The 24,916-nt window shown below is 44.5% G+C and overlaps 1 protein-coding gene across 3 annotated transcripts in view; it reads right to left on the reverse strand.

Moving 5' to 3' along the window:
• Positions 1-4,431: 4,431 nt before the first annotated feature.
• The window catches only part of net1 (neuroepithelial cell transforming 1), a 39,265-nt gene continuing 18,780 nt past the window's right edge, over positions 4,432-24,916 (reverse strand). For 2 of the 3 annotated variants that reach the window (XM_085769893.1, XM_085769894.1), the window contains exons 3-11: positions 22,360-22,422; positions 8,669-8,776; positions 8,392-8,556; positions 7,876-7,938; positions 7,463-7,636; positions 7,086-7,343; positions 6,823-6,993; positions 6,378-6,564; positions 4,432-6,254 (exon numbers count right to left, since the gene is read on the reverse strand). In XM_085769893.1, coding sequence (XP_085626019.1) covers positions 5,797-6,254; positions 6,378-6,564; positions 6,823-6,993; positions 7,086-7,343; positions 7,463-7,636; positions 7,876-7,938; positions 8,392-8,556; positions 8,669-8,776; positions 22,360-22,422 — 1,647 coding nt within the window. In that variant the 3' untranslated portion in view covers positions 4,432-5,796. Of the gene's footprint in view, positions 6,255-6,377; positions 6,565-6,822; positions 6,994-7,085; positions 7,344-7,462; positions 7,637-7,875; positions 7,939-8,391; positions 8,557-8,668; positions 8,777-11,604; positions 11,936-22,359; positions 22,423-24,916 lie in introns of those variants that run through there. The other variant, XM_085769895.1, reaches the window with a different exon arrangement.

Below are 24,916 nucleotides of genomic sequence, written 5' to 3' on the forward strand. Positions count from 1 at the left end.
GCCATCACAGGTCGTATAAAGAGGTCAAAGCTCCAGATTGCATTACTTTATTAGACCAGTGTGCTTCAGCAGGTGGCCTTCAGCAGGGTCATCGCCTTCAGGGCCATGACAGACAGATGAAGTCATTGTGTCTGCTTCATGTATTGCTCGATTTTGATTCTCTTGATAATGTTTCCCATCTCCATGCACCATGGAAGAAGCTGGATGTTTTTGTCATGAACAAACATCTGTCCCAATGTCTTGAATGCCTTTATTTCATTTTGCTTCGACTAGGTAGTCTTGGTAGGGAAATATATCACCTACGGTGTTGGAGGTAGCTTGACTTTTTATCAACTGACTATGTATGTATTACCAAACAGTTTTACCCACTTACCAGAGCAACATTAACATTCATGGTTCTCTAAGTGCAGTATCCTCTCTCCTTTTTTCCTTTTCCTGTTGGTCTCCACCAGCTAAATGCTCCTCTCTGTTCCCCAGCCGGTTGCTGACTAACTTGTCTGGATGCTGAGAAAACACCAGTGTGCTTTGAATAAGGTTGATGAAAAAGACACTAAAATGCTTTGCAGAGCTGAGCTATAATTTGGTAATCTGACCAGTTCTTGATGAGCAAAAACATTGAGTAATACAGATTTAATTACTAATCCAGGACAGTAAAAACCCACAAAAACTTCTAACCAGGAACACACTGCTGAAGAAAGAGAAGAAAGACCAAGTTCAAGAGTTGTGGGAAAAATGATGAGTTTTCTTGGTAAAACACTCTGACGACATCTTGTACATATTAGGATCTATTTTAGATCTATTTTAGGCCCGGTTGAAGTGAGTCAGGCTGTTCATTGATTCTTTCGCTGGTGACTTCTGTCATCTCAGCTCCTTGACACATAATGTCCGGTATCAGGAGTCACATCCACATTGTACTTATGGTAATAAGGAAACCGGGCCTGAGTCAGACCAGTCAGGGAAGTTTCAGTTTCCCGCCGGGTATCTGATCCTTCATGAGGAGGGCAGTCAGTGACCATCGGGGTGTGTTTGTGGAATTTTCTAAAACGGAGATAACTGAGTGACAAAGGATGCGACAGTGACATATCACTGACAGGAGGCTAAGCTCCCTGTCTGTCAATAATCTGACCTGCAGGTCTGTGAATCACACAGCTGAGCTGCTGAGAGAGGAGGTTCCTGATGCCTCTGGGTTCTGGCTGCTCCTCAGCCTGGGTTGTTTTCTGTTATGGTGCTGGTTAGAAGAAGCATATGTTTGTTGCATAACCTGTAACATCTCCAAAAAAAAGTGGAAAAAAGAGGCAGCCTTGTTATGTAGCAGCAGCTGGTGTGTGGCATCGTAAAATAAACCTCAGTCGCTTTGTTTGCCTAATCTCTAAAACTTTGATTCAGCAGAACACTCGAATAAACAACAAAGAGTTTTTATTTAATTTTATGGATCACAGGCAAACAAACGGAGTTTAGCCGCAGTAATCTTACCTGCTCAGGGACAAAGGAACAAAGAGTTCAGACCAGTAGGATGAGCACCTATTGAACCTTTCTATGATTGGATACTGCTCTTTAAATATCTCTTATCCTGACATTCTGTGTTTCAGACATGATACAACTCAGCACCTGCAGTGACCACTATGAGCTTTACATTGTTCTCTGCATGGGCTTTCATCAAATAAGGTTCACCTTGAATGCACCAAAAGCAAATGTTTCTCCTTCTGCAGAAAAGAGTTCCTTGGCAGCATCTTGGTCAGCCCACTTTTGTAACTGTTTTAGATAATGTTGATCCCTTGGTCCTATTATCATTCACTTGTATCTCATATCTTTTATTTTGGACGCTGGAACAACAACATGTGACTCCAATTTACACAAATGAACTGGCTGGACTTCAGAGCCGTCCTCTGTAAACTTCCTGTTTACCTTAGTGAGATGTTTTCTCATGTTTCTATCAGACCTGATCATCTAGAGTCATCCACAGTGGCCCCCAGAGACTTTTCTTGGAAAGAGAAACATTGTTTTCATATCAATATTTCAAACATCACATTCAGAAACAGTTTCAGAGGGGATGTAACTGTTTTAGAGGGGCGGTTTTGTCTCAGACCTCTCAGGCCTTTGCTGTTGTGCTTCATTTGTTGCAAATGAATGATGTGTGTTCTTGTGTGTATCTATCTGATACTTATCTTACGTTGCTATTTTGGCCAGGCCTCCCTTGCAAAACAGATAATGTAATCTCAAGAGACTTCCTGGTAAAATAAAGGTTCATTAAAGTGATTTTAAAAAGAGATTTCCCACCAATTGGATTTACAGATTGAATTTTAGTTAAAGGATAATTGTCAATTCTGAAAAGTTGGATGTTACTTAACATTTTAGCCTTTATTGTGAGCCGCTGGCAGTCGAGAGAGGGTTTTAGCTTCATAGTGTCTGCAAATGGCTATAAATCATGTGATGTTCAAGGTCAGGGAAGGATTAGGGGTGAAGGCTTACGTTAATTGCAGGTTTTTGATGGGACAGCCTCTTCTATCCCCTTGAAGAACGTCAGATGTGCTACATGCCCATCCATCACTCTGACCTATCTGCCTAACAACACGCTGCTTACGGCACTGGCACTTCAACATTGGCACTGGATGTAGATTGTGAGGTGTGGAATCGTCCTAGTGGGATGCGTTTCCAAGGGATAATGGGCCTAATTGTAGGGTAGCGATCGTACCACCATACCACTTGGCTATCAGAAGGAGCCTAGGCTATCCAACTTTGAGTTTTGGGCACCGTTTCAAAAATAACATCGTTTTCATCAAGTTAAGCGGCTGAGATCAGGGAATGTAGCAAAATCACATAAAAAGAAAAGTAATGGACAGAAACATGAGAAAGGTGGGTTTAAATCCAACTTGTGGAACAGGAAACATTTTTAAAGCGCACATCCATCAGTTTATGTGACCTACTGTAGTGATTAGCTCACAGTTTTCCACTGTTTAGTATTAGCTCTTAGCTTGTTTTGTAGCACAGTTAGTATTTTTAGTGGGACATTACCAGGTTTAAATGTTAGCTGCAACTTTGCTAGCTAATTAGCAACATTTCATCTGAGTCACTTTTGGTTTTGTGGTTTAAATAACGAGACTTAAATGATGGTTTGTTTACGCCCTTCTGCTGTGACCACCGTGATTTTGTTGTAGCAGAGACAGTTGAGAAAAGAGACAGCGCACTTAGTTCTTTTCCTTTATACTTTACTTTATTGAAGTGATGTATAAGTTTTATGTCCCAAAGAGGAGAGCTTAAACACACTGTGAGCCTCTTCTGTTCACTACTGTCTGACATTCGTCACAGGCTACCCAGGAACTTAACAACATCCATTTCATTAACTGTACAGCTGGTTTGTGTACAACTTCCATTAAAAGTAAATGGGCGACTGTGTGGAGAGCATGAGCGAATGCTTGGAGAATGTCTCAGTTTCTGAGAGACAGACGTAAGACATAACATACATAATAAAAATCACAAGCAGCATCTGGGTTGAGCCAAGTGGACAAATTAAAGAGGAAGAAAATCTGCCTCATTCTGGCCAATACTTTATATGTTGCACTTAAAGAGTTCACAGTCTATATTTTCTGTCTGGTGATCACTGTTCTCATGATGAATCATCACCAAATGATACACCACTGTGAAGTGTGCAGTCCCTCCAGTCTAAACCTCAGTCTGTCTGTTAAAGCTTAGCCCCATACAATATGAAGTTAGATGTCCATGTATAGTCTGATTTTAAACCAGGTCGTATAATACTGTGATATTATCAAAGCTTCAGTCCACAGAGAAAAGCCTGTATTCACAAACTGAGCCTTAACTTCTGTAACTTTGTGATGTCACAACAAAACAGTCACCAAGCCCCACCCACCCAGATTCACCCTCTAACACTTGAAGGACTTGTTTTTTTTGAGTGTTTTACCTGAAATCTGCTCTATTTTTATTCAATCACTAAGAAAACAGTGAGCCAATCAGAAGAGAGTCTCAGAGCCTCGTCTCTTCTGATTGGCTGACACCAACCTGTTTTAACTAGAGCTCCAGAGAGAAGCTTTAAATAACTTAGATAAAACACAGGAGAAATGTAAAACAATGGACCTGTTTGGGACCTCGGTCTGACGGTGTCTGTTGGACCATTTGTCAGTTCTTCCAAAAAGCACAGACCTGATAAAAAGCTGTTTCCTCCCGTAAAGACTCTGTCAACAAATAAGTTCTCTCAGCAGGGACCAGGCAGGGATGTCGCAGTTTGAAAAAGCAAATCCTGACTAATTCTTTCACTGGAAATGTTTCTCTTGGCACCTACATGAAACTAGCTGTTTAGTTTGGAGTTAAGCTGTCATAAATCTATGGACGTGGTCTGCTCTTCCCTTCGTTAGGGGCACTCCTTCATTTCTCACCAATGTTAAGTCAGAGTGAAGCATAAAGACACAAAACCAAAAGTTCAGATGCAAATCTTACACAGACTTTTATTGTTCTTTTATTAAATACAGTTTGTGGCAGCAAATTGCCTTTTCTTTTCTTTTCTTTTCCTTTCTTTTTTCCATCTCACTGACAAAAACATCTTTTGCGCACATACAAAAACCTTCTTTTTCATATCTCTTCCCCTACATACTTTTCCCAATGTTTACACTCACTTGAGTTTTACCATCCATCATCCATACACAGACAAGATATCACCTCAACTTACACAAGAGAAAGTTGTTGGATTTACACATCTCGCAGTGACAATCTATTTCACATTCCAAAACATAGCTTTATCCATTTCGTCTCTTATCTCTTCGGCCTTCTGACAACATTCTCCTAGTTTCATTTCATTTCAAGTCCTTTACATGTTTAACTGTCCCGTCCTCTGAGGACAAGTTAAAACGTCCTGCTGCCTCGACGGGCGCAAGCAGTGCCCACAACTACAGCTCCATGCAAGATGCTACACTGAAAAGTTTCATTGTGTTTCATTCTGAAAAGTCAGCTTTAAAAAAACCAACATGGCTCAGTTCAAAAAATTTTTTTGTGTGGAAACAAAACTCCTCGTTTCTTACACGATTTCAACATTTGATGATTTGTTATTGTTCTAACCGAGAGAGAATGAAATCTCATCTGTTAGGGATTTAAATTAATGCCTCTGACTGCAGAATCTGCAAAAAAATAAAAAATGTCTGGGTCCAAACATCTGTCATTTCAGGAATGTATAAAAATAAGATCTCATTAATGTAAAAATCAGACTTTTACAGAGTAAGGTGTGTAGCTTTGTGTAGTACATCTCATCTGTTTGGGGATTCTCTTTCTTTATTCCCTCCTAAACACACTCAAATTTTCAAATAACTTCACCTAAAAGCTAAAACAGTGCTGCTTTATGATATATCTAAAAAAAAATAATACTACAATCGATTTTAGGATATAAAAAATGTAAAACTTTCATTATCTCCCCCCAAAAAGGTCTAAAATAATGTTTAAATATCAAATTAAGAGTAAACAGGATTTGATGCACCACCTCTACCTTCAAGAAACTCACTTATGACACAAAAAAATGTGTGAGCAAAGTGTGTTTGCTTCTCGTTATGCTTCCCTTTCTCGTGTGGAGGGCCTGCGTCTCCCCTCAAAGTCTGCATCTCTGTGGGATGCGCCCAGAAGGAGGGGTGAGGTAAATAGCTGCCAAAGAGGACAGTAACACAGAACACTGTTGTAATAATACGCACACACGCAGACATACATAAATACAAGTCCCGCGCTTCACTTGCGCTGTTTTTGAATTTATGTACAAAAAGAAAAAGTCCACCCTGGAGTCCATTTTCTCCCCGTGAGCTCAGTTCACACCATCGTCTCCTTCCTCTTCCCTAAAGAACACAGAGACTTCTTGTCCTTTTTGGTTTTTTGCGACGTGGACGAGATCAGCGGGGACGTCGACGTCGAGGACGATGACGATGTCGTCGATGAAGCCGAGGAGCAGGACGAGGGAGACGAGGAGGTGGGGCTGGGCGTGGCGGTGCTGCAGGGGGAGCTGGGGGCCGACTGCGACGTGGGCTGCAGGCGGTTCTCGTCCACCTCCTCCATGTGGACGATGGCCGAGACGGAGGAGGGGCAGCGCTTGGTGCGGGCGCTGCTGGCGGGCAGCGTGGGGGTGGAGGGCTCGGCGAGGGGCCGGTGGACGGAGATGGCGCTGCGGAGACAGTTGAGCCACTGCTGCTTGTGGAAGACGTCGTTGACCTGCAGCGTGTGGGACTGCGCCTGGCTCGGGTCCTGGGAGCGCACACGGAAAATGTTCTTGGCTGTTGAAGGAGATCGAGAGAAAAAAAAGATGAGATCAGCAACTTGATATATTTGAGGAGACAAAAGATAAATCTCAGTTAGGTGTGTAAGTATTTCTTCTTGGACGCGGGACGCCGCCTCACCTTTGTCTGCGTTGCTGAAGGCGCCTCTGAAGGAGCCGCCCATCCTGACGTCTCCGTCCTGCAGGTCCTCCAGCACCAGGTCCTGCACTGGGATTGGCTGCCGGTAAACCTGGAAACACTGGCGCTCGTTCCTGGTGACGGGGCGGGTCAGGACCAGCAGCTCGGTAAACAGGAACACATGCAGTTTCTGGTGGGAGGGGGAGGGGGGGATCATAAAAAGGAGAAATATTAGAACCAGAACGCTGATATATTACATAAACATCAAAACAAAAGTTTCCTGGAAGATTTTACGGCTCATGCTCGTACGGTTATATCATGGGTTGGTTGGGGGATTGGGGAGAGCAGGTAGTAACCGCCTGACTACTACTGTGTTGATGTGTGTTGGCGGCCAAAGGGGCCATGTGTTGTTTAGAGGGAAGTGTGTGTGTGTGTGTGTGTTGCTCACCGTTCCGCTCTTGTTCCTCAGCTCCCCGTGGCACAGCAGGCTCTTGCACTGCTCGATGCGAGGGTCCTTCTGCCTGTCGTCCAGATACTCCAGCTTGTCGATGTAGTACTGGCACTCGGACTCGCCCTTCTTCATGTTGATGTCAGACAGGACGCCCTGGATGATGGTGATCTGAGAGCAGGAGGAATGAAATGATTAACTTCAGTCATATTTTAAGATGATGCTGGTTCTTGTGGTAAACTGTATTTGTGTCTTGGACTTACAGCTTCCTCCAGGCTGGCGGTGTCGGGGTGCTCGGCCGGAGTGTGTCTCAGGATCTCTTTGAGCAGCAGTGGGTATTTGACCAGGCGGGAGCGCGGGATGTCCAAGAAGCTCCACAGGTCCAGCTTCCTGCTGAAGGGCGACTCCAGGCAGCGCTGCAGGAAGTCCTGCACCCGCCTGTCCTGCTTCTTCTGGTCCAGCAGCGCCTTGGCTGCCAGCTGATTGCTGCAGTAGTCTTTGTAGGCGTTCAGCCGGGGCAGCTGCAGATAGAAAAGAAGAAGAAACATGTTAACAAAACTGTCTGCCTCGGTTGAAATACAGAATATCAAACAGAAGCGAAGAGTTGTGAAAGAGTCTGTGAAAATGAAAAGACGCTCACCCAGCTGACGACGATGCGTCCGATCTGGCCCACGGTCCCGTCTGGGCCCGTGGCCTTGGACAGCTGGGTCAGCAGGTCTTCGTGCAGAGGGATGTAGGCGTCCAGGTTGCCGAAGATGTGGGTGAGCTCCTCCTCGGACATGATGGAGAGCTTCAGCATGGGGTCGTGGTACGCCTGCGGACGGGAGCGGAGCACAACGCGGTCAGACAACAAATAACAGGCCGACGGGGGATCGAGATGCTAAGAATAGCTGAGCGAGGAGCAAGAGGGGTACGGCAGAAAAAAAGACGGAGGAATAGCTCCTGTCTTTTTATAGCTCCTGGCCGGGCTGAGCCCAGAGCCTGCCAGACTTTGATTTAATCTGTTTGCTTTGCATGTACTCCCTCTTGCCTCGGAGGTTTAAAAGTACAAACCTTGCGTGCCAGCTGGAGGTCCTCAATCAGGTCCTGTTCTCCACGAGACAGCTCAAATATGGCCTGAGGAAGGAGGAGGAGCAGAGAGAAGGTTTTTTAGCAAAACACATGAATCAGGATGTCATTACATGATTGCAACTGACGGTGATTAGACTGAATCTGAAGCTCCGGCGGAGCCAGACGACTGAGGTCCAAACTCCCAGAGTCTGTCTGGCCGCTCGCTCACTATGCTTCTCTGTCTCCATGGTGAAAACTTTATGGATGTTGACAGTTGGATACGATTTATGACACGTGCAGGACAGAAGGGGGTTTTTGGAGGACTTCTGGCACCGATCGTAGCGTTTGACACAAATACTACAGGGATATGTGGAGCTACTCTGGCAGACAGGTAGAATCCACGGCTCTCTGGGCGTCTGACTCTCAATACTCATTCGTCTAGAGCTGCACCCCCCCCCCCCTCCTTTCCCTTATTTGTCTTTTTCTACTGTATGTAAACGACCCGGTGCAGATTCTCACCTCCTGCCTCTTGATCTCCTTTGTGGAGAACGTCCCCTTCTGGTGGACGTCTAGCGTCTCCGACCACAGGGTGCTGTTCCTCCTTTTGGGCGGTGTTGGGGCCGCTGCCTTGCTGCAAGGCTTCTGGGGCACGCCCGGCGACTTGCCATCGCCCCGAAATGAGGCCTGTGGATGGGAAAACAGGAAACCCCAGATGTCAGACATGTTGCAAGTTCATTACAACACATTAAACAGCAAAGAGGAGCGTCCGTTTGCAGGGAGGCGGTGGAAGATCTACCTGGATGGTTTGGCCGAAGCGCCGGACGGCCCCATTCTTCACCGGAGAGATGAGGTTGGCTAGCGACGTCACCCTGCCGAGAGGACGGACACGCTTGTTGCTGGGTTCCTTTGGAGGAAAGAAGGAGAAAAAAAGAAAGGAAGGAGGGATTAGTCAGGCAGCTTTATCACAGCAAATGTGCTTTCTTTCTTTGTGCAACAACAGAGAACAAATCGATCGGAGATGCCAAGTGTTAAGACCTCGGCCGCCGATCCAGACGCTCCCTCGCGACCCGAACGCAGTAAATCAAGTCATTAATTTTAATTATTGACTCTCCACTCTCCGCTTTGGGGGCGAGGGCCCAGACAGACTGGCGGACCCTCGGACGGACGGAGATACGGAGGAGCAGGAAGCGGCTGCAGCAGCTGTTGGCTCCATCATGTGAAGAGTCTGAGCACAAAGACCCTCTCTCTCTCTCTCTCTCTGACTGCTGATCTGCAGAGGGGAAGGAGGTCTGGTGGAATGCCAGGAATGCACGAGACCCTGCTCTCAGCTGTTCAACACCCCCTCCCCACACACACACACACACACACACTGCTACTATCTGGCCCGGCAGCAGCTACAACTCCACTCCAGAATGGATCTGTTCCGTCACTCAAAACAGTGTGAGATAAAACACTCTGCTGCCTTTTCCCGTGGAGACAAAGCAGTATGGGAGAGTGTGGCAGTGTGTCAGGAGTGTTTAAAGTTAAACAGACCCTCTGTGTGAGTCTGGGGCGGGGGGGGATTCACTGTCATAAACAAGACAGTGAATCCCCCGAAAGTGTTTACAGAGTGCGGCGACGCAGGGGGGGGTTCCGCGGCTGCGAGTCGAGACAGGCTCTTCAACAAGCCTCGCGTGAGAGCAGCACCACACCTGGGCCAGGTGACCCCCCCTCCCCTCCTCTCCCTCCCTCCCCTACTCCTTGCACTCCTCCCCTCACACAGCCCCGAGGCTGGGAGAAAGGAGAGAACTGCTGGGCCTGTTGCCAACAACAACAGGCCACAGGAATCAAAAGAAGTGAAGATCTGAAGTAATGATTTCAGCCCACAGGATGAGACACCCACAGCCCGTAATTAGCATCTCCACAGTTTGAAAGTTTGCACTCCCCACAAAACATTTCTTTTCTAAATATGATCCAAACACTAATGAAGCCTTTTGCTTTTTATTTTGTGGAAATGGAGCAGCGTTGGAGCAGTGGCCTGTGCTATTTTTTTTTCTCCTGACTCAGGCCAAATGGGAGTTGCTGCCTTGGCTCAGCGCTTCTGGGAAACAGAGCCGTCATGGAGGCCGCGGGGCCGTGCAGACACACAGCTGCAGAACACATCCACTTTAAGTCTGGTGCTGGCCTGACTGGGAGCTACAGCCCAGGCTGCGGTTGAGTCACGGTCCCCGCCGTGGCCCCGGGGTCTCCGCATGGGGAGAGCCAGACAAAAGCCTGGCCGAGCCCCCTAGTGGCGGGGGTCAGCCAAGACACGCTGGGACAAGTCAGGACGCAAAAAAAAGTTGAGGCTGGGGAGGTTTCCTGCTTTTAATTTGTGACCTTTTAATAATATCAAAGACAAAGAAAAAAAAAGTAAAAAACAAAAAGTAAAAGTTGGGAGGACGAGGAGGAGGGTGGTGGTTGTGGTGGTGGGGGGGTTCCCAAAGTCAACATTGGAAAAGCGTGTTGGCCATTATGCCCTTCCTGTCCTTTTGGGACTGGCCCCAGAATAACAAAAGGCCACTAAAGCCTCTCATTGTGGATCAGCTGTAAAGTGAACCAGCGCAGACGGGGGAAAGTTGCTATTCCTGGCAGTTTGACCCAGGAACTCTGCGGAGTTTCAATAAGTCTGGTTCACTTCAGGAAAACCAGACGGATCCGGGGTTTGTGCCGCAAAACAAATATCAGTGAAACAATGAAGCACGCACACACACACATATGTGCTCTTTAAACTCCTAGACCTCATAAAGTGTGTTTTTTATTTTTTCCAGGGGGAACCCTAAAGCTTGCCCTGCGCTTTCTCTTTGATGTGACCTCGTGTGCTGGGAGCTAAATCCCCAGATGTGTCCCTGAGTGTGTGTCTGCAGCGCACAACTAGCAGCCTTGAATGAAAGAGTGGAGGTCAGCACAGAAGAAGAAAACCAAAAAAGAAAACAAAACAAAAAAACGCAGGACTGAAGCCGGGACTGTCTCTGATCTCACTTCACAAATTGTTGTCAGACTTCTCCTTTATGGAGCGGTTTACCGTCAATGAAACCACATCATCCTAAAGGGGGAACCTCAGAAAAGGGGGAAGGAAGTTGTGGCTTTCGTCCGTGCAGAGAGAGCACACACACACACACACACACACCTGGCTATTCAACACCTGCGTGTCTTTAACGGTATCTGTAGCGAGGAGGAATGCTCTCTGTGCTCAATTTGCATCAGACAACCTGAAGAGCTTTGACTTCAGAGCTCAAAGGGAAAAAAGCGTTTTCTAGATGAAGAGGATGCAAAGTTGTTGACTGAGAGTTGCCCCCCTGCTGCTTCACTGTTTATCCTGATCTCTCCATATCCCACCGCCCGCTGAGGTGGAGGTGCTGGTGGTAGTTGACTGTTTACAGCTCCATTCAGGTGCAGTGTAATCCAATGATTAACTTCTCCAGGTTAGGTAGTATCTCAAGCATTGTTCTACAAGCGCCCGGGCTCAAGGTTCAAAGTCTGCTCCCACAGGGACACACACAACGCACAACAACCCACACTGCACACCCCGGCTCAGATAAAGAACAGGGTTAGGCGCTGATTCACTCGCAATCTGACACATGACACAAAAGATATGACTTCATCTAAACGAGTCCATGTCAAACATTTACTGATAGAGACAGATAGAGCAGATACAACATGTTCTCAGCAGCAGCAGCAGCAGCAGCAGCAGCAGCAGCAGCAGCATCTCACCTCTGACTCTTTGTTGGCTTGGTTCTGGCAGTCTATCACTTGCAGAGTCCGTTTGATAGGCACCAAGCTACCCAGTTCATCGTAAGCCACCATAGCTTTCAGTAAAAACACGATATCCGTTTTTTTTAATCCTGGCGAGTCGGTTTTTCAAGTAATCCACAAGAGAGAAAAAAAAGTCGATGAAAGTCAAAAGGCTGTGCGAGAGTCACAAAAACCTAAATAAATAAATACACCTTCCCCCTCCTGATCCTTTTTTCTTTCTTCTTCTTCTTGCCTCGGGGGGCAGAGCTTCTCTGAAAGCTCTCCTCACACTCTCTCTAAACTTTGGTCTGAGGTGTAGTGAGGGGGGAGAGGTTTTATACTGGAAGGAGAGACGGGGAGGAGCCTAGCTCGGCCCTCATGGCTGCAGGGCTGCAGATGAGGCGGGACTGGGACTGGGTTTCTACTTGGAAGGGAGCGCAGGCTGCCTGCATGCTCCGACGGTTCCATCCACTCCCCCGAAAACAGTAGTGAGAAGTCTGAGGAAGGTCACAGGTAAAGCTTACAACACAAACAGCCCCCATGAAGCCAACGCAAAGCTGAGAACAGCTGAACCCTGTCTGACATAATACAGGACAGGGTGAGATGGAGAAATTGGGTTAGGATTTAAAAAGAATAATGAAGTTCTGTATAAAACTGGCATTTAAGGCTCAAAAAAAGCTCTTTTGATTTGATTCTTTATGACAGAAACCTTACGAGCGAGGACTCCCCACATTTATTAATAAAAGTTATACTAGTGGTGCTGCAGTAAGAGCAAATATAGAGGACTTTTTAAAAGTTAATTTACCTGGAAGTTGTTAAAGATCAAGATGAATCAATTAGTTGATAATAGAAAATAGGGATGTCACGATTATACATTGTCTTAGTACAATTATTGTCAGAGAAATAATCACAGTATTACGATTATCACGATTATTATGCATTCATTAATTTCACAACACTATGAATGTGTAAAATCAAATATAGTAAATAATTACAATGCTAATTATTTACACAGTATCTATTAATAAAGGACTAAGTATATTCCCCAGGGGAAGTGTTTGAATTATTCAAGTCATTAATTGTCATCTATACCAAATGTTTAAGTTTATTTAAATCGTTTGTTTTTATTATTATTATTACAAATGACACGCATACTTTTAAATTCCGACCAATTCAATGTTACATGTAAATGGACCAGTATCTGTGCATTTACCTTTACTTTGGCGCCACATCTGTCGAGATGGTTCTGACATTATCTTTTTTGGAGAGTGATGCTATTTAGGAATCTTTATGATGAATTAATTGTGGCGTTTAATACTGTGATTAATTGTGAAAACAAGTAATCGTGACATCCCTAATAGAAAATAAGTGGCAACAGCTCTTATTATTATTTAATCCACTCATCAAGCTAAATCAACTTTTCATCATCATCATATTTCTACTGACACATGTCATGTCTCATCAGCTGAGAACTGGACACAGGTCACAGGCTGGTGAACTGGACCGGGACTAGAAATTAATTAATTGATACCAACATTTAAATATCAATACAACTGAGAAAGAAAATGCGCATGTGACCACACAGACGGACAGAGAGAGAGAGAGAGGAGGGGAGGGGGAGTGAAACTCAGCTTTGATACTCACTCTTTCTGGACTTTTAAAATATATTCTAAAAGGCTGATTGATGCAACATAACTAAAAAAAAAAAATACTTGATACTTGATCATTAATACAGTAATGAAAACAGCATATGTAGATAATTAGCCTCTTATGTTGCAGCTATTAGAATGATAACATTTATCACGTTACTGTGGTCATATAATCAGGTATAAATCACTATCTCTAACAGTGGCACTAAGGGAAGTTTAATGCTGCAGTTTTTCAGATGTTTCAGTAGTCGATGCTTCTAATGAAACTGAAGTCATTAAAGCTGCAGCCCATTGATCTTCTCTCATGTCTGGTATCAGCTTCTGAAACTAAACGACTAATTCTGTTTAATAAACTTCAAATGAAAAAAAAACTAAACTACAAAGTCATTTTTTTCCTTTGCTGTTTCTTGTTGGCTCATTAATCAAAGCGGGGCCCTGCGCTCCGGGGGCCGGCACTCTCTGCTCTTTACTCTAACAGAGCTGTTATCAGTCTCATCAGTTGAAAGGGAGGGGGGGGGGGGTGATCAATTAGAATATCAATAGTGACACACTCAGCCAGATGTTTAAACTGAAACCTGTATATTGAAAGACTGCAGGGAGGAGGGGAAGGGGGTGCAACTGTCACCCATATGTTGATTGGTCTAATAGTGGGGGGGCAGAGAGGGGGAAATGTTTAACAATTTCAGTAAAGACAAAGTAGAAAATCAAACCTGTGGCTCTTTTTCATGCACACACACACATGGCGAGACGGCTCACCCAGACACCTGAAGCCTTTACACACCCTGGCACGCAGCTGGTGCACAAATGCACAACAACAAGGTGTCAGGTCTGATGGAGCGGTTCATGTGTACTGCGAGGCAGGGTGTCGAAATGTGTGTGAATGTGTTTTGGGCAAATGGGACGAGGCCGTTCAAGACTCTGCTTCGTCCTCCTGGGTCAACGCCGAGGTGTGAAGAAGCTAGAGCACAGGCTTCATGCTGCTGTGTGTGTGTGTCTGTGTGTGTGTGTGTGTGTGTGTGTAGGTGATAAAACACAGATGCTGATGGAGGTGTGTGGACGTTGACACCTCGTTCTTTGGCGTTTTGTTGACGGAGAGTTCATCTGCTGCCGACCAACAGGTACACTACACACAGTCGGACTTACACACTGCAAAAACTCAAGCAAGAATATTTGTCTTATTTCTAGTCACAAAACAAATCTCATTATAGTTAAAATAAGAAACATCACATTAAAAAGTAGCTTGTTTTTAGACAGTTTTTACTTCTTTCAAGCAGATTTTCACTTGAAATAAGTAGAAAAATCTGATAGTGGAGCAAGTTTTTCTTCCTTATTACAAGCACAAAAAACTTGCCTTCACTGACAGATCATTCTACTTATTTCAAGTGAATATTTGTTTGAACAAGTGAAAGTGATCTAAAGACAAGTACATTTTTCGGTGATGAGTCTTATTTTAAGTGGAAAGAGTTTAGTTTCGACTAGAAATGAGACATTTTGACAAGAAAAAGGACAAATATTCTTAGAAAGATTTTGAGTTTTTGCAGTGCATCATCGCGGATCAGGAGAGTTCACATCAGAGCTGAATCAGGATCTGGATGTGGATTCCTGTGGGAGCGGTGGACGGCTGAGCAGACTGAGGAGTCAGAGAGGATCTAATAAAAAAATTAAAAGTGTCTGTGTGTGTGTCTGTGTGTAGTCTGTGCAGCCTTACTGTTACTCACGCGGGTACAGGGGGAGACCTTGGGCTGAATCAGCTGTACATCTGGGCCCCGCCGCTATAAAAAACTAAACACAACATGGCCAGGCCTGTCTGCCCCCCCCCCACCCCCACCCATCCCCTTAGTCTCGCTGAGGTGCAGCTGGAGCGCAGGTCGTGATTTACACTCCAAAACACACACATACATGCCCGTCTGAGCGCAGAAACAGAAACAGAGAGAGAGAGACGGATGAGTAATGCAGCGAGCGGCGGGCGGTGGGGGGGTTGGGGGGGCTTCACCGCTGTCTAACCTTATGCCGTGCCAGGGATGGACTGAAGCCCCGGGGGCCTGAGTAGTACGGGACGCTCAGAGTGTAATTACAGCTCTGGGGGGGGGGGGCTGCTGAAACAACAGCAGCCTGCGCGGCGGAGGAGCTGCTGCCCTCTGCTGATTGAGGTCAGCAGCAGCAGCAGCAGCAGCAGAACATACAGGAAGTGGACGCTCCGTCTTCCTAAAGCAGCAGCGAGTGGAGCGGCCTCTCACATCTCACACTGTTGTTATCAATCAGACCGATTCTCCTGCATTTGGCTTTAATGTCATGTGGAAACAGGAAAACAGGCAAAAGAGGGTGGAAAAAACATGTCCTTTCATCTGGTGTTTGGTGATGGAAGAGCCTTGAACGACTTCTATCACTCAGACCTGAGCGCCGTGTGTTACATAAAAGATTATTCCAGCTTCAGCACAAGTTATTTTTTCATTTCCTGAGGCTGTATGTGTCCTTGATGGTTTGAAACTCATTTCATCTTGATTAACACCCACCCAGTGAGAGTGATGCTGGCCTAATCCCCTCACACAGACACACAGCCCACTGATACGTTTTCCCAGTTTCACTTTAATTCCCATTTGCTTAAATAATCATCAACAAAGGTAAGACAAATGAGGTCTGCAGTTCTTCTTTACCTGTGAGTAGGAACGGAAAACAGGTTTTCATTTTGTGGCCGGAACCGACATGAGAAGAATTTCATCACCAACCTAAAGGGATACGTCACCCAAAATCAATAATTCATCAATTGTCTACTCACTGTCATGCCAAGGAAGGGTGTGGAGAACTTCCAGAGTCATCTAAATGCTTTTGGAGTTCCAGGGGGGGTCCGACTGGCAACAGATATTAATATAATGGCGGCGGATAGAGCTCACTTTTGAATGGTCCAAAACACACACTATGAAACATCCAAATATCTCCATACTGCTGCTACTACTACTACTACTACAACAAGGCTACAAACAGAGATCAAATTAATTTTTCTGAACAACTTCTCCATGTGGCGGCTTCAGGACACTTGGGTCAGTACAGACGAGCAGTATGGAGGTATTTAGATGTTTCATAGTGTGTGTTTTGGATGATTCAAAAGTGAACACTATCCGCTGCCATTATATATAAAAAAACGTTGCCAGTCGGACCCCCCCCCCTGGAACTCCAAAAGCATTTTGATAACTCCAAAAGTTCTCCAAACCCTTCTTTGGCATGACAGTGAGTAGAAAATTGGTTAATTATTTTGAGTGAAGTATCCCTTTAACAAATGTTCAGTGGTTTGTGGTTTATTACTATATATATATATATATATATGTCCTATATATAATTAAAAAGTTAGTAAAAAGACAGAGCGAGTGTTTTTAATTTCTCTGCTTGAGCATTTACATTAATCTGACTCAAATCTCAAAGTCTGAATGAAGCAACACATGATGAACATTGTTTTTCATACAGCATCTGCAACAGTTTGTCTAATTTAAATAGTACAGAACAAGTGTTGATTATTAAGAGGGAATCTAACAAACCAGTTTTTTGTTGTTTTTTTACCCTCCTAAAGGGTTTAGACAGTCCATTTGTTCAGTTTGGGCATGTTGGAGTGATATTAACTCTTATTAATCTCTGAGGTTAGTGCTCTGAGGGCAGGACTATAAATACCTTCACGGACACAGGGAGAAGTAGACAGTGATCACACCACAGCCTAGAGACAATGAAAACCATAGTTCTCAAACCAGACTAACATCCCAGGTTACTCAATAGTTTTTCTGTTCTTTTTTTTTTAGTCAGGTTTTTGTTTTGTCAGCGTTCACGCCCAACGCTGCCCTGGTTGCTAACAAACACGGCGCGGTAACTAAGACTCGCCATGAAACCGCCAACGCTGTGCAGACAGAATAAACTGATACGACTGATAGAGGGCCCACGCACACATAGAAGCCTAAAAACACAATCTGTCAAGTAAATATCAAACCGTTTTAAAGGTAAATCAAAACAGATTGGTGATTGGCACAGGGATGTTCTGCAGTTATGACGCCAGAGCAACAGCACAAACACAGATCTTGTTGGTACATACGTCAAAATGTCATATACGGTACTTTCCCGTTAAATGGAAACAGGGCAATTAGTTTTGTTTTCGTTTTGAATCTTCTTAGATTTTCAGGGAATTCCGACTCAAGTTACAGTTTGGGTGATCAAAGCCAAAACTGCATGTATGTGCGTCATTTACAATGTGATGACAATCTCCCCCCTCAGGTAAAAGAGAGACAGGCATGGCCTGAGGGCAGGACCAGACCTGTGGTGGTGGTGAGGGGGGGGGGGCATAGTCACCCCCATAGGAAGCTGGACACTCATTCAGTGTGCACTGTGCAGGTAGATGATGTGAGTGAAGATTACGGGGTTCGCCGTAGAGTTGGCCAATCAACAATCAGCTTTATTCCATGGTAGATATGACTGTGATTTCTCTGACTGGGAGTTGAGCTGAGAGAGAGGAATGCTGCACACCTACATCTGCAGAATTTTTATATTCTACCACACACCGCTATAATAGACTATTTCAAAAACCCTGAATTTGGCCTGATGATCATTTGAACTAAAGTTAGAGATTTTTTTTTTTTTTTAATTCTTTTTTTTCCTGTTCTGAGATTCTGTTAACCAGCTGCAGTGGCCTGATCACAGCCTCTGACAAATACACAGTTTACATAGCGGTATAAAATAGTGACGTGCATTGATCATTAACGTTACCTGCTATTTGATATTTTGGCTGTTCTCATAACAGCTCAGTGATCGACACTGACGTTATTATTATTGTTACTGGTCTGTTTTCATTAGCGATGGCTACCAGCCACGATAACGTTAGCTACCTTGCTGTTACCAATAGAACGAATTAGCTCTGCCTCATTTACGATACACTGCTTCTTGTGATGACAACCAGAGAGAGACAGGCAGGACCTGCGGTGGGCAGGACCAGACCTGTGGTGGGTGGGTACGGCTTCGGTTCCCACACAGGAAGCTGGACACTCAGTCAGTGTGCAGGTAGATCATGTGAGTTGGCCAATCAACAATGAGCTTCATTCCATGGTAGGTATGACTTTAATATCTCTGACTGGAAGTATATGAACTGAATGTGAGTAATGCTGCAGACCAGCATACAGAACCTTAATGGCATCATATTATCTTGATTATCATCATTATTCCTGTTATTTTATCAATGAACTGTTTCCCAATTGATTTCTTTTTACTTTTATACTACATCACAATAATATGGTGGTCAAATTAAACATACAGTGACTTAAACCCATCTCTATACAACTAAATAGTAAATGTCTGGCCTGAGTCAGCGTCAGTGAGAACAACCACATGCAGCTGTGAGGAGTCTGGGGTCTGAGTGGTCGACTCCACAGGCTGCAGACAACTATTCTAACTGGGCGTTTCTGTATCTTGCCTTGTACGTGTCGTGTCACGTGTGTACTGTTTATTTCCCAGGAGGACACGACAGCACGAAACGGAGGCAGGACCATGTCGGTGTCCCTCCATGAGTAAACGTAAATCATGAACCGGCCTTCGTCTGTGTCTGAACAAATAGTTACAGGACGTACAGTTTAGTCCAGCTCCCGATCCAAATGATAGATGGTGAATTAGCCAAATGCAGATTGTAATTTAATGAGCGTATTTCTCAACTTTTCCCTCTTTTCTGACGTTTTTCCTGTTTTTGTATTTATCAGTTCATCTGTTTTGTGAACAAAATGTTATGATGATAGGAAAGTCTGTTATGCCAGACCAAGGTTTTGTTCAGCTAACAGCCCAAAATATAAAGATACTCAGTTCACCATTGAGTATGAAAAAAAGAAAAGCATGAAATCTTTCATTCTCAGAAGCTGTATTTGATAAATTCTTGCTGTGAACAATCAGCTCCCAAAAGAGCTATTTTTAGTGGATTGACTTGGTGATTCAAGAGACCCTGAGGAGTTTGCTTTTGGTTATAAAAGTGGATGAATGCGTTACCAACACTTAATGGGCCCATTCTCGATAAATATATCATTTTGTCTTCATAGTTATTTTGATATCATTATTTATTGGTCGACTTGCCGAGCATTTCCTAGTTTCGGTTTCCCGGACGCTGCCCGGCCGTCGTGGGAATAACACTGCCGAATCGCCGTTTATGGTCGGAATTACGACGGCATCTTATCATTCTTGCTTAATGAAAACATTCTTGGTAAATGTTTTCGCTTTCGTCCGTCTTACATGGGAAATGTTGTGTGAAAACACTTTGCTTTCCGAAACTCCTCGTAGTCACTTTAATAAACTAAAAAGCAGTCACTTTCCACCGTAAGCTTTGATCTAAAAAGATTAATGGATAATAAATCATTGCTAGTTGCAGCCCTCATCATGACAACATAAAAAAAATCAAACAGTGCACATTGCACAACCAAATTGTTGGACAGCCAGACTTCCTCAGCCCGCTCCTTGTAATCCTTGATTTTCCTCCATAGGTCCATTTGGAGGCCGACCTATAGGGCAGCAGCGTGCCATATGTTTAACCAGGGATTTCTAAAAACAACTGTCTCTGCGTGTGCAACAGAGTGTGCAGGGATTAGGCCGTGCTGGATGCGGCTCGATTAGAAAAGGAGATACACAAAAAAACATTGTTTGGCTAAATCACTGCAACTGATCCGACTGGTTAAAGAAGTGCAGGCTGTAGGTTCTCTGCTAATCCCTCTCCCCGTGGGCGCAGGACAAAACACAGCCTGTATGGAGACAGAATGGATGGATGGAGGGAAGTGACGGGCTGAATGTAAACTGTGGGGGTTCGCTGACGTCCCCCCTTCAGCCCTCCCACGCTTCAAATAAGAGACAGCCACCAAAGAAAGTCAGGTCTGACATTACGCCACATACAGGAGTAAATTCTGACATAGTCGGTGTGATAGTGAGACACGCCTGAAGCCGAAGGGTGTTCAGTTGTGAGAAGCATTGACAGATCTTTGTGCAACCGTGTCGGTGCGCTCATTTAACACCCACGCACCAGTGAGGTGTATGTTCCTGCCCGTTCAGTCCTGTCTGTCAAATCTCTTAGAAAACCTGCTTCGGTTGTAACAAACAGCTGAGCCGACCTCAACGAGCTCTTCACCAAACAAACACAGGCTTTATCTAGACGTCTTCCGGTGATATGTTTTCATGATACGCGCTGGATAAACAGGACAAGCACAGACCTCAGATCCAGCCAGAGTTTAGATACGGACTGCGATATTCAGTCGGTTGAGCAACAAGGTGTTTTTTGTGACCGTCAAATGTTTCTATAAACTAGACTGACGTGAGACAAATCTGCACTGGGATCAGTGTTTCTCTAATCTGAGTCGGAGCCCCTCAGGAACAACGTTTGGAGCAGCAGGAAAGAGATGGGACAGAGGTGATGGGCCGTGTTTACACTGGAGAAGCTGTTTACATGTGCAACTTTCAGGCATATCAGTGTTTTCAGGATGTTTTATCAAATTCCTTTATCAGTGAAACGCTTCCACCACTCTCAGTCACAGAACAAGAGCGTGGTCTATTACAGGAAAACATTTAGTAATTTGAAAAAACAAAACAAAACAAAAAAACAGAGGCCTGATAATTTCAACATAACAGTTTGAGATTTTTTTCTCTCTCCTGAATTTCTATAAACCAGCCTGATCACAGACTCGTTACAGTTTATACAGTGGTCCAAAACAATGACTGAAGTAATTAAATTAAATAAATAAATAATGAAATAATCATTTATAATTATGTAACTTTACGACACATGAAGCAAATACTCTGAACTACTTGCGCTTTTGAAATCACTCCGCCCAGCAGCCGTGTCTTGAATGTAGTTCCAGATATGCATTTGCCTCAAAAACAACTCTGCCTCGTAGTGTTACATGATTATTTCATGGCATGGTGAATGTGCAGGTCACAACTTGTCCACCAGAGCGTTTTGGAGTTGTTGGATTGTGAATTTGATACGTTTGATTAGGGACAGGGGACCTGTACCATTCACCTCCATTGTGTTCGCTGAGCAGCTCACGTCTCTGCCCCGCTGATCTCAAAACAACATGCACTGATACTTATAGGTAATGAATCTACTCCTATGATTATAGGGATTATGGCAATAGGCGAATTTGCCAAAATGTTGAACTATCCCTTTAACATTATGTTCATTATGTTACTGGTCCATTTTCATTAGGAATGGCTACCAGCCATGACAACTTTAACTATCTTGCTGTTACCAATATAACAAATTCTCTTGCAAATGTTGCTATGACTACTGAATTTCAATTTCAAATTTGTCTATGATGTTATTTATTTATTATCTGGTACTGCAGTTTCTTACCTTATTGGCTAGAGATGCTGTGCTGTCTCGTTGTTCTCGTAACAATGAAAAATAAAGTATGTTTTGGGATCACTACTAAACTAGCTTGTTTACACTTAGCATCGCTGTGGAGCACAACATGCTCATAGTAGTTGTAGTTACATTGTTGTCATGTTTGTGTCTCTCTGTGTGGTTTCAGCTAAGGAACCTCAGACCCATGAGGAGCAGATCATGAGGGGACATCGTTGACGAGCACTTTAAACGTAGCAGAGAATGAGGGGAAGTTAGTGAGATTGGCCGTTTATATAAAGCTTGAGAAAAGCTCCAGCTTACATTAGATAAGGAGCCACGTTAACAAGCCAGCTGTGCTTGTGTTCTCCTCTGCCTTCCTTTTCAGCAAGGCAACTGTTTTACAGCTCTGTTAACAATGTGTCTATTAACATATCGTATAGAAATAGTGTTTTGGAGGTTCTGCTTCAGTCTATAATGCTATAAAAATGCTTTCATTTTCTGTGAATGATAACTGCCTGGGTGTATGGGTGGTCTGTGACATGAGGAGTCATCTGTACCAGTGAAATGTGACCTTTCTCTACGAGAAGACTGGTTTCACAACACAGCTGCTGCACAACGCTGTGATTTACGATTCCAAACTAAACTCAACTGTACTGCATTTACTGTAAACCACACCGGAAATGTAGGAAACTCTGGTTTGTATAACCTGAGGTGTTAACCACAACCCTGATGATGACGTGTTTTTTTTACCTTGAAGTCGAAGCTGCAGAGGCTGACTGCGTCACCTTCATCCTTCTCCCGTCGCTTTCGCTTCTGTAGAAAGAGATGAACAGAGAAGATTAGAGAGAATACAGTGTTGCACCATCTGACTTTAGAATAAACATTGTGATGCAAAGTGTGCAGTCTGGACTGTTGTCAACACTTACACAAGTCGCATTTCTCTAGAATACGCTGATTTTTTTATGGACTAGGGTATGCCTCCAAACTAACTGTAGTAATACAGAAACTCACACGCCTGGATTTCACAACTTCATCTGCATTTCTTTTTAAATCCTTAATCTTAAAGGGACAACGAGGAGTTTTGGAAAAGCAAAGCGTTTTCACACTACATTTATGAGCCTCCGCACCATGAAATTCTTTGACCGGCGCAAGACAGACTCATGTTTTCATTCATCAAGAATTAAAGTCAGAGGTTGGAAGACGATCACATACCGTCGTAGTTCCCACCATAAACGGTGATTCGGCGGCGTTATTCTCATGACTCGCCACAAAACCGAAAGTAAAGAAACGCTGGTCGGCTCGCCCAGCATTTCCACCACCACTAATAATAACAAAATAACCATAGAGACAAAACGATATATTTATTGAAAATGGGCCCATTAACAAGTGGTAACGTAGATTCATCCACATTAACGTGAGACTTTTTTATAACCAAATAGAAACTCCTTGTTGTCCCTTTAATGGAAAAAAAGCACTTGCATAAGGGGACAACTAACATTTCTCTTGCGTTGTGTTGCAGTACACATCCTTGTCTGGGTGCCACCCCATTCCTGACTTGTACCTGAAGGCCAGTTATGCTCATTGCCCCTGTAGCTCTATTGTAAAGCTGCTGTAAATCAATGCTGTAGGTCCTGCAGAGCACAGGAAAGGGTTAATTAGGCAAAGGGACACTTTAACACCTGCATGCCGACTGTCAGTCATGGGAGTCAGTTAGCAGGTGAGAACAGCAGTCTGAGGGCTGTAAAAGCCCCCGAGGGGAGGGGAGGGGAGGGGAGGGGGAGGCAGCAGCGGTGGCCGCGGGGACCCCCAGGCCTCGGTCACTGCGCTCCATTAACCATGGGGGCCGGAGTGACTCACAGAATGTCAGGACCTGATTGACCAGTGAGGTGAGGACGGCCAAAATGGAAACATAATGGTCAGGGGTGGCTGGCGATGAATGGCCCGGGCTGCGTGTTTGTTTGTGTTGGTGTGGGGGCATTTCCTCTCCGCAGGGCCAAACTGTTTGTTTTCCCACAACCATAAAGTTTAAGAGCTAAACAAACAAATTCAACTTAAACGCTTTAGAAATATCACCCCCCCCAGCATGCATTTCAGGTGGCGCTGTGACCCACTGTTGCCTGTTGAATAGCAGGGTTTGTTCAAAGTTGGGTGCATCACAATGGGGAGGCTGCACATGACAAAAGATTGTGTAATTCTCCTCCACGCAGCAGACCCTCATTCAGGGCCTCAGCCCACCACAACAGACTCACTGCTGCTGTGGAAACTGACTATGTGGCACACGTGCACATACACAAGCATGTGTGCACATACGCAGCACTTCAGATGTTTAGATTCTGATCCATTATGCAATACCGTCCCAGTGACCCAAAAATTACAGCCAGTGTCAAAACTAACTAGTTTAAAGGGATAGTTCACCCAAAATTCAAATTTCACTCATTATCTACTCACCCTCATGTCGATTAAGAGCCGGGAGAAGTTTCAGAGTCCTCCGTGCCTTCTCGGAGTTACGGGGGGGTCCACACAGCAGTATTTGTCCATATAACGGTTGTGAATGGTGCTCACTTTTCTTCATCCAAAAAGACACACCAAAAAACATCCAAATACCTCCACACAGCTCGTCTGTAATGTCCCTCTTGTATTGAAGCCCCGACAAGAGAAATTGTTCCGCCGGTCAGTGCAAACGCGAGATTTGAACTGACACAGCAAGAGCAGTGAACTGACACACTGGAAGCTTCCGCTACAAACAAGCTTGAAATATAGACTTATTTAATTTTTTTTCGGAACAATTTCTCATGTCGGGGCTTCAATACCAGAGGGACATTACAGACGAGCAGCATGGAGGTATTTGGATGTTTTTTGGTGTGTCTTTTTGAACAAAGAAAAGTGAGCCCCATTCACAACCATCATATGGACAAATACTGCTGCGCGGACCCCCCCCCCCGTAACTCTGAGAAGGCACGGAGGACTCTGAAACTTCTCCCAGCCCTTAGTCCACATGAGGGTGAGTAGATAATGAGTGAAATTTGAATTTTGGGTGCTATCCCTTTAATTCACAAAAGGAAGATGGAGTCCTGCAACAGATGACATGACACCCCCCCCCCCGCAGAGTCCTGATATAACTATAGCAAGTTCTGCAAGATGCTTCAACAACCTGCCAGTCAAGCACTTTGAAAAACTGTGAGCTGTTTTAAAGGGATAGTTCAACATTTTGCCATAATCCCTACAGTCATATAGGGTTAGGTTCATTACCTTTAATTATCAATGCATGTTGTTTTGAGATCAGCGGGGCAGAAACGCGAGCTGCTCA

The sequence above is a fragment of the Trachurus japonicus genome, chromosome 23, assembly GCF_045865225.1.
Source record: "Trachurus japonicus isolate A0001 chromosome 23, Traja_1.0".
Lineage (NCBI taxonomy): Eukaryota > Metazoa > Chordata > Actinopteri > Carangiformes > Carangidae > Trachurus > Trachurus japonicus.